The sequence below is a fragment of the Meleagris gallopavo genome, chromosome 28 (genome assembly GCF_905368555.1).
Source record: "Meleagris gallopavo chromosome 28, MGAL_WU_HG_1.1, whole genome shotgun sequence".
In the NCBI taxonomy this organism is placed as follows: domain Eukaryota; kingdom Metazoa; phylum Chordata; class Aves; order Galliformes; family Phasianidae; genus Meleagris; species Meleagris gallopavo.
This window is the reverse complement of record NC_139431.1, coordinates 1,278,514-1,288,487: the sequence shown is the minus strand read 5'-3', so window position 1 is coordinate 1,288,487 and position 9,974 is coordinate 1,278,514. Positions and strand designations below refer to the sequence as shown.

At 64.7% G+C, this 9,974-nt stretch overlaps 1 protein-coding gene across 1 annotated transcript; it reads right to left on the bottom strand.

Moving 5' to 3' along the window:
• Positions 1-1,286: 1,286 nt before the first annotated feature.
• CSF1 (colony stimulating factor 1) lies at positions 1,287-7,637 on the bottom strand. The gene is made up of 9 exons (XM_085210441.1): positions 7,388-7,637; positions 6,392-6,517; positions 5,046-5,108; positions 4,677-4,856; positions 4,357-4,534; positions 2,828-3,618; positions 2,553-2,608; positions 2,378-2,430; positions 1,287-2,055 (listed from the first exon to the last, which is right to left on the bottom strand). Exons 1-8 carry the CDS (start codon positions 7,406-7,408, stop codon positions 2,379-2,381), a joined length of 1,467 nt encoding a protein of 488 aa, XP_085066567.1. The 5' UTR covers positions 7,409-7,637; the 3' UTR covers positions 1,287-2,055; position 2,378.
• Between the last annotated feature and the right edge of the window lie 2,337 nt (positions 7,638-9,974).

Sequence of the window (9,974 nt, the reverse complement as noted above, 5' to 3'; positions counted from 1 at the left end):
CCCCCCCCCTCAGTGACCAATGGGGGGGCTCAGCCTGCAACCCCCCAGCTGCAAACCCCTGAGCTGCAAACCCCATGCATGTCCATCAGATGGCTTTGAAGAAATCTCATATCCCTGTGTGTGTCTCCCCCCCCCCCCCCCAAGGGAACTGGTTTTGCACAGAGAGAAAGGGATGGGGGTCTGGGATCTGGGGGGGGGTTGGAGAAGGAAATGCCTCGTGGTGCTCTGCCTCTCCAACTGAAGTGCTCGCAGGAAGGCAGCCTCAATTGTGTTTGCTTTTAGCAGCTGCTTTGCCTCCTCCTGCATGCGTTGTGGGGTCAGGAGGGGTGTCCAGCCCCGCACCCCCATTCGCGGTGTGGGGATGGGGGTGGCAGGAAGGCTGGGTGCATCCCAGTGGCCGTGAACTCCTGCATGCATCAACAGGAAAACAGGATCAGCGTGACCCCTGACCCCAGCTCCGGCCATAACCAGACCTCACCCTGCAGCCCCCAGCACTTTAGGGAGGAGGAGGGGGGGGTCAGGGGGAGGCGAGGGGCTCCCTGCAGCTCCAAGCATCGCTCCTTGGATCAGCCCCAGCTCCGGGCCAGCGGCGGACAGAGCGCCCTGGGGTCAGCACACCATCCTCCCCCTGCCTTTCCCATAGGAGAAGGGAGCAGGACAGCCCCCAGAGTGACCAATGTGGGCCACCCCAGCGCTGGGAAAAGCCCCCCCCTCCCCCCACCAGCCTGAGATACACAGCAGAGCTGGAGAGCTGATCTCTCACCATCCCCATGTCTGCTATGGGAGCCCCTCTCCCACCCCCCCCAGCACACCCCATAGCAGCACAGCTGTCCCAGCCCCAAACTGCGCCCCCTCCCCCCATAACCCATCTCCTCCCACCCCCCAGAGCCAGCTCCCACGATGACACAGCGCTGCACGTCCGTCTTTATTAATAATATTAAATATACAAGCTGTTTTCTATTACTTTCCTTAAATAGACTTCTTTAAATGACTTTGTATAAAATATTTCACCATTTCACTGTACAAAAAAAAATGAAACAACAGAGGCAGAAAGAACTCCAAAAGCCGCCCCCCCTCCCCCCAAACACACACATACACACACACACGTGTTGAGCCAGCACCAGCTCCGGCCCCAACCCAGCTCTGCACCCCGCTTCCATCCCTCCCTCACCCCCAGGAAACGCCTCTTTTTGGCAGTCCATAAATACGCATAGAAAAAAAAAAAAAAACTAATGCTTAAAAAAAAAAATGTGGTCTGTCCCTCTTTTTTTTTTTTTTTTAATATATATTATATATATATATATATATATATATAAAATATAAAAATAACACTTCCCATCCCAGGAGCGGCGGCGCTGGGGAGGGATGCTGTGTGGGGTGGGATGCAGTTTGGGTACCGCTGCACCCCAAACCCTGCACTGCACCCACAGCACCACCACCACGCTGTGCTCCAGCAACAAAATCCAGTCTGGGGCGAGGCCAGCTCGCAGCAATAACCCTGCAGGGAGGGGGGGAAACCCCCCCCCATCCCCCAAAGTGCATTTGTTGGATAAAAGCTTTTATCCACCGCGTTCATAGAGAGCAGAGCGGCGCTGGGCAGCTCCCAAGGCCAGCTTGGGATTGCGGGACGGGGACGGCACCGCGGGTCTTAAATATTCACAGTGTGAGGGTTTCCCCTTTGCAGGCCTGGCGTTGGGTCCTCAGCACCGGTGGGATGCAGGAGGGGTCGTATCCCCCCCCCCCCCTTCCCCCCTCCATGGGTTGCCGTGCCAGGCGTGGGTGAGGAGCAATGGGAAACACGGATGGATGGGGGCAGATTTTCCACTCGTAGCTTCGGACGCATCCAACGCCGTCCCCGTGGAGCCCCTCGGTGCCATCCATCCCATCACCAAGGTCCTGCCGGGCTGCGCTGCCCCGTCCTTCCGTCCTCATCCGTGGGTTGTGCGGGTTCCAGCTGCATCGGGGGTGGCCACACAACGGCCGTCCATCGCCCAGCGAGGAGCGTCCCCGTCCGTCCCCCCCCCCCCGAGCAGCGTCACGTCCCGCCAGGGGGCCCTGGGGAAGAGAGGGAGAAAAGTCAGTGGGAGATGAGGTTACGGTGGGGAGAGGTGCGTTAAAAATTCAAAAATAAAATAAACCAAATTAGGAAGGAAAAAAAAAAAAAAAAAAAGGCCATATTTAATAGAGTACTTCAATACGCATCTAAAAAGTCGCGGTTATGAATTAACGGGCTGCTAAACCGCACGCTGGCCGCGTTGTTGAGGCGCAGCCCGGCCGTGTCCCCACCCAGCCCCGCTGGCAGCTCCTCCCCGCCCTAAGATTGGGGTCAGCGCCCCTGGGGACGGGGCCGCCCGCTGGCCCTGCCGCCTCCCCTCACCTCACAGCTCCTGCGTCTCCAGCTCCGCGCACCCCTCCGCTCCCTGCAGCGCCCTGCGAGGCAAAACCCAGCGGGGTTACAGGGCAGGCTGTGGGGCCGGGGTCCCCGGGCTGGGGTGCGCACGGGGGGAGGGGGGTCCCCAGATTTCCCAGCCAAGCGGTGGGACGGCACCCACCTGGTCTCCGGCTCCTCGGGGTCGCAGCCCCTCTCTTCTAGCGGCCGCTGCAGGACCTGCGAGGAGGGAGGGGTGAGGATGGGGAGGGGGCTCCCATCTGGAGGAGGTGGGGGAGTCCCCCAAATAACACCTCCAGCCGCTCAGCATCACCCCCTTCCCTGCAACGGGGCGGCGCTCAGAAGCCCCCACCTTAACCTTGGGGTACAGCACGGGGAAAGCGCTGAGAGATGAGAGGGGAAACCGAGGCAGGGATGGGCGGCCGGGGAAGGGCTCACCTTGGATTTATACTTGTAGAAAAGCAGCCCGCCCATGGCCAGCAAGACGGCCACGACGCTGGGCACCGTGACGTACACCAGGAGCTCCCGGTGGCTCTCGCCGGCGGCTGGCGGCTCCTTCCTGCGCTGCTCTGCGCTCAGAACAAAGCTCGAATCAAAGCTGGGTCCGGCCCCGCCGTCCTCGGGCTCCCGCAGCCGGCTCAGCCCCCAGCCTCGCGCCCTCGTCCCGTCCCCGGGGCCGCCCTCCGCCCGTCCCCGCAACAGCGGAGCCATCCTGGAGAAGCGGAGCTGCGTGACCCGCTCGGGGCTCTCGGTGGGACGGCGACCGACGGCGCGGCGCTGCGCGGAGCCGCTGCTGGGGACCGCCGCCGGCATCGCCGTGCTGATCCCTCGGGGCGAAGGGAGCTGATGCGGGAGGACGGGGGTCCCGGCGCCCTCCTCCAGCATCCCGTGGGACGGGATGGATTTGTCCTCAGCCTTCGGGCTGGCGCTCGCGGCCGGATCCAGGAGGGCTCCAAGCGTCTGCTGCACGGTGGGGGACGGCGCCGACGCGTCGCCGAGCCCGGTTCCTGGCAGTTCCTCGGCCCCCGAGCTGCCCTCCATGCTACTGGGGGGCTCGGACGAGGCACTGCTGCCTAACTCAGCCAGGATGCCGCCGAGCTGGCGGTAAGGGACCCTGGTGCTAGAGGGTGCCACGTCCCTGCCGGCACGGGAGGCAGCGGAGAGGGAGGGCTGGGTGGCAGAAGGGAGGGCAGGGGACAGGCAATTGCAGTCAGGATCTGTCCCCACACCTGAAAGAAGCAGAGAGAAGAGACGGCCGTGGGGTCACCAGCAGGCAGCAGGTCCGAGACGGGGATCCCCCCGCGTCCCCGTGAGAGCGAAAGCCCCGAAAAGGAGAGCAGAGGGAAGCAGGGAGCAGGCAGGGCCGGACGTGGCAGCAAGACAGAAGCGACAGGACAAGTGGAAGCCCGTCACCGGGTCCCCTGAGCTGGCATTGAGGGTTATCCACGATGCAGCATCGCTGGCAGGAGCCGGCCGCGTGTGACATCCCCACGGTGCGGCGGTGACAAGGCACAGCCCGGCGCAGACAACACTGAGACATCTCCTCCACGGGCATGCAGACACAACAGCGTGGCACTCAGACAAGCACGGATGGCAACTCTGACACCCCAGAGGGCAGAACTCGGCCTCACCCAGCCCAGGGGCATTTGCTCCACAGGACTGGCACTAAGGGGAAACCGAGGCACAGGTGGCAACGTGGCTTGGCCGAGCCTGACACCTCCAGCCATGCGGATGGAGCTTCTTCTCCTCCCAGTGCCCCCCACGGCCTCATTCCCAGCCCCATCCCCCACCCCATCAGGGGTGCATCCCCCTCTCTGACCCCCCTCAACCCCCAGCAGGCGCTCAGCCCCACACACGGACACACAGCTCCCGACACGGCACACACGTGTGCAGGGCCGCGCACACGCGGCTCCAAGCTGCTCCATGCAGGCGAGCCTGAGCTGGCAGGGCAGAAGGCAGAGCCGTACCTGGTGAGGAGCTGTGCTGCTGGGGCCCCGCGCACGCACTGCGGTACACCTGGCTGCAGTCCTTCTCAAAGGTCTCCTTGTTCTGCAGCAGTTGTTTGATGTCCTGGAAGAACTGCCTCACCAGCACCAGCATCTCGTAGGGGGACGTGGTGAACTCCTCGAAGCACATTTCGGAGAGCTGCGGGATTGGGCTCAGCTCAGCATCCCGGATCCCAACCCGGTGACCCCAGGGGGTACCACGCTGCACCCAGCACCAGCTCTGACCCCACAGCACGGAGCCCCACGTGCCCACCCCGTTCTGCAGCTGGGTAACGCCGTACCGCGTGCTCCTCGTCGTCCTCCTCCCTGATGCAGGGGTCCACGTTCTCATCGATGCTTTCGTACATCCTGCGCACCGTCTTCATCTTGTTGGCGTTGGTTGAGTTCTCCTTGAACGTCGTCCTGTTCAGGATCGTGCCCAGCAAAGGGAAGGCAGCTTTCACGTAGCAGACAGAGTCATTCTGGGAGGAGATGGAGCCCCACAGTGAGAGACTGGATACAGCATGGGCAGAGGGAACGCCGCTGTCCCGCCCTGCCCGGGGAAATGGAGGCACGGGGACAGCAAATGCATCCCACAGGGACACCCCACAGCGTCCCGGGAGCCATCCCACCCCCCACCCCACCCCCCTGCCCAACCAGGGGCCGCTCACCAGCCGCATCTTGCTGATGAATCTGAAGGACACCGTGCCGGGTTGCTGCATCTGTGTGTCTGCCTGCAGGGACAAAGCACGGTGTCACCACGTGGGCGCTGCCCAGCCCTGTGCCCACATGTGTGCAAACCACCCCTAACCCACAGGGCAGGGGCTCCTGCTTCATCCCACGCCATCCTCCTCCTCTTCCTAAGGACGCAGCCCCGGTTCTGCTTGGCACTGCCACCTGGGATCCATCAGTGCCCGCCGCCACCTCTCTTTCCCATTACAAAAGGAGGAAAATCCCCCAAACAACTCCACCAAAGCCAAGCCCTCCTCCAGGGCGTGCGGCCGCCTCCGGGCCTGCATCCCAGCCTGGGAGGGCGCGGGCTGCCAGAAGAGCCGTGCAGCACTGGAAACAATTGCTCCATTATCCCGCGGGGCTGCAGCGAGGGCCGGCTGCTCTGCAAACGCCGGATGAGGAGAGGGCTGCAATCTCCAGCTGGGAAACCGTGGCTTTCATTCAAACCGGCACCAGCCCCCCCACCCCCCCCCCCCAGGCCACGCGCCTGCTTGGGATCCGGAGGGGCTGCAAAGCAAACCTTCCCCATGCACGGGGCTGCAGGAACAGCCCATCTTGCACATCTGCCAGCCCCAGCACCGCCGCTCGGTGCTGCGAGAGGAAGAGGCGACGCGAGGCCGGACGCAGCGGTTACACACAGCGGTTATGAGCTGAGCTCAGCCTACGATCCCTCGAGCCCTGAGCCCAGCGGTGCTGCAAAGGCCAAATTTAATCTGCTCCGAACGCATCCACACGGCCACACAAATCCCCGCATGGCCCGATTCCCCGCCCAGAGCATCCACAGCCGTAATGCCTGCTCAGAGGTGAGCCAAGGGCCAGCGTGGGCAGCGCCTCCGGCAGCCCTATGGGGCAGGGATGGGGCCGGGATTCAGCCCCCTGGGGTGAGCACCCCGTGCCCCATGGGACGCGTGCGCCCGTCTCCCCAGCCTGTCTGGCTCCGTGGCCCCCCTCGCCGCCTGCCACCCACCCACAGCCCCGTTGCCAGCCCAGCTTCCAGGCAAGCAGCTGGACTCAGGAATGCAGCCGGATTCCTCAGCTTAACCCCTGCGCAGCCGTCGCGGCCCCAAAAACACCACCGCCCCCCAGTCCCCTCTGCTGCATCCCCAGCGCTCCGCACCCAGCTCACAGCCACGGCTGCTCCTCTGGCAGCGGCCACGCTCCAGGCACGGTGCCATTCGTGTCCGCGTGGGTGCCCGGCTCCTGGGTGCCACCGTTTGATTCACCGAGCGGGAGAGGAACTCGTGGGGCCAGCAGGCGCCCGTCTGCACCCGTGGAAGGCACTCACCAGATCCTGCAGGTAGTCCAGGTGCCGCTCGGTGATGATCTGCTGGCAGTAGCTGTTCTGCTCCGTCTCATGGATGCTGCAGATGAGGAGGAGGGACGAGAGCAGGGTGCAGCGGAACAGGGACACCTGAGCAGGACAGAGCGATGCTTGGTGTGGGGCCGGACCCCCGAGACCCCCTTCCTCATTAATCCCAGCTTTGCAGCGTTGACCCTGCTGCAGTCCTCCCACCCCACGCCCATCCCGCTACTTCCAACAGGGAATTTCCCATTCCCCAACACACGTGGGAGCCGCGTGGCTCTGGGCCATCCCCACGGGTGACAGGCACCGTGCCACCCACCTCCCAAAACCCTCTCCCACCCCGCAGACCCCCCCTAGCCCCGCACCCTCAGGGCTCTTTCCACGCGGCCTCTTTGGCATCACCCCAAAGTCCCCTCCCAGCCCCCCCCACAAGCAGCAGGGCGGCCCAAGCCCCCCCGTGGGCAGAGGGGCTCCTCCGGGGAGGGGACCCAGTAGACCCCACGCGTCCTACGTCTCGGCACCGATAGGGTGTGCGGGGTTGGATGGGTGGGGGCAGTTTCCCTGGGAGCCGGCCCAGAAATGCTCCCGGCTTGTGAAACTGCAGATGTCGCCGGGGGGGGGGGGTAGGGGGGGGCGCGGGGAAGAGAGCACGGCCACGGGATGGGGATGGGGACCGGGCACGGGGACGGAGCCTCCATCCGCCGGGTCGGATGGAGCCCCAGAGCGTCGGGATGGGGGGCGGGGACCGGGCCGGAACCGCGCCCCGGGGGAACCGCTCCGATCGGCACCGGGATGGCAAAGCGAAAGCAATCGGGAGACGGCGGGACGGGGCCGGATGGGGGTCCGCACCGCCACGTCCCCGTGCGCACATCCGTGGGGGTCGGGGGAGCACCGGAGGGGACACACAGGTGGCAGCGGGGCCGGGAGCGGGGGGAAGGGAGGACACCCCCGAACGACCGCAGGAGGCGGCGGGCGTACCTGGGATCCGAGGCGGGGCATGGGGGCTGCCGTGGGGCCGGGGCTGCGGCGGGTCGGGCGGTGCGGGAGAAGGCGGCTGAGTGCGGGAGCGGGGCCGGGCTGAGTCCGCCGTCGCCGCCGCGCTGCCCTTTATAGGGCCGCTGACAGCATGTGGTTTATGAGAACAGGGCTGGCGGGCGGCCAGATCCCGGCGGCGCTGCCCCGCTCGGCTCCGCTCGGCTCCGCTCGGCCCCGACCGGTGGGCACGGGGAGACCCCCCCTCACCCCCTCCACCCCCCTACGACCACCCTCTCGCCTCCCCCCCTCACCCATCTCCCCCCCCCCCCCCCCCTCCCGCCCCCTCACGGGCGTGCAGCGCGCGCGCGCCGGCACGCACCGCCCCCTCCCCTTCAGCCGGGAGATGCACGCGCCGCCGGGCACGCGCTCGTGCACGCGCGTGTGCGTGCGCGCATCTCCCCCCCCCCCCATCATCATCATCATCATCATCATCCACACACAGACACAGTGGGATTTGCACACGTGTCTGTGCACGCACAGCCCTTGGAACACACGCACACGTGGACACACGCAGCTGCTTGCACACTGCCTGGAGCGTGCGCTTGCACACGCATGCACAACCCTGGGACACGCGCACGCACACACAGCCGTGGAGCTTGCACACCTGCATGCACACTCTTGGAACACGCACATACGCACACACACAGCTGCGTGCATGCACAGCCCTGGAGCTTGCACACACGTGTGTGTGTGTGCACACAGCCTTGGAACACGCACACGTCTGCACACACGCAGGCACACCTGCAGAGCCACGCGCGCACCGAGGCGCACACACAGCTCAACATCCGCGTGTGCACAGAGAGGCACGCAGCACGCACACCTGCACGCACCTGCAGGCTGAAACACACACGTGTGCACCTCTAAAAGCATCCCCTGCTGCACAGGATCCTACATGCACACTCACCGTGCACAATCACACGAGCACAGCCCTGCTCGCGGTGTGCACACGCACCGACCACCGCGCGCCTTGGCGCCGTGCTGCAATGAAGTTTTCCTGCAGGAAATCCTGCATGGTTTTGCAAACTGCCCCCCGGGAGCAGCAGCGGAGCAGTGCAAGGTTGCTCCATCAGCAGCCCTCGTTTTGCAGCAGGGCCATTCACCCCCCCACCCCCCCACCATTGCAGTGGGGGCTGCAGGGTGTGGGTGCCTGGCACAGCATGCAGGGACGGATCTATGGGACGCATTCATCCCCGTGGGTGTGCAAGGACAGATGTGTGTGCACTCAGATCCACGCGTGCGTGAGCTGCTGTGCTCTTGCACACCCAGGGATGTCCTGGAGGAGCTCAGTGTGGGAATGGAGCTGTGGGTCTCCCAGCTCTGGGGACACAAAAGCCATCGCTGTGTGACGGCGCTGGGCGCGCACCGAACCCGCTCTCTGCTTTTTGGGGTTTTCCTGCTCGTTGCTGTTGTTGTTTTGCAAACGACTGGAAGCAATTAGTTGCCGTGAGGCCAAATGTTGGCTCACGGAGTGTTGGTCACACCAGGATGGGGAAGAGGAAAGCGAGAGATGCCGCAAATGCTGCTGTGTGCTGTGACAACATGACAACGGCGGCAACAGTGACAACGGTGACAACGGGCCACGTGTTGGTGACAGCTGCCCTCATCCACACTTTGAGGGAGCAGCCGACGGCAGTGATATTTCTGCTTGGAGCTGAGCTGACCCGAAGAGGGTGAAGGGATGGGGATCCAGAGCGGAGTGCAGACTGGAGGTCAGGGCAGAGCTGGGGGCAGCCGGAGAGGGAGACGGCGGTGACAGCGGTGACAGCTCCACAATAGGGCCACGTCTGCACCGCCAATGGGGCCACATCTGTGCTGCTGGGCGAGGTGATAACCATCAGTGCTGCGGCTGCGGGGAAGGCAGAGGGCGGATGTTGGGGTGAGCACGGAGCTGCACCCCACGTAGCTATGGGATGGCCCCCCCCCTCACCCCGTGAGATGGCCCCATTTCTGGGGATGCGGTGGGCACACGGTGACACCGGTCTGGGGGTGACTCACGAGGACCCCGTGGCCGTGCTCTGTCAGATCTCCCATCGGAGTGACCGGAAAGATGTCACAGTGCGGTCATGGGACAGCGCTGTTGCAAACAGGGGCGGTGGGACGGCCGGGTTAATAATAATCCGCTGCTGAGTGGGAGGGGAGGGACGCGGCCGCCCCTTTCGCTTTGGCTAAAGAAGAGCCTCCTCCCTTCCCCCCCATCCCCCGCATCCCGAACCTGCCGAAATCCCTGAGTCACGGGGCAGAAATAGAACGGCTGCGGGGCTGGGGGTGATGAGCGGTGCCACACAAATGGGGGAGTGGGGGCTGCGGGGTCCCTTCCCACAGCGCCCCAGTTGCAAAGCGGCGGTCCGAGGACGCGGGGTGACCCAGGGATCCCGACCCCAGCGCTGGGGTCACCCCAATGCCCCCTCCGCGAGCTCCGGGTCTGCTGGTCCTGAGGGGAGGGGGGGGCACGGGGGCAAACTGCGGCCAAAGCGCAGCCACGGATTGACCTTCTCGCGTCCTTGGTGGGCGCAGGACCACAGCCCAGCGC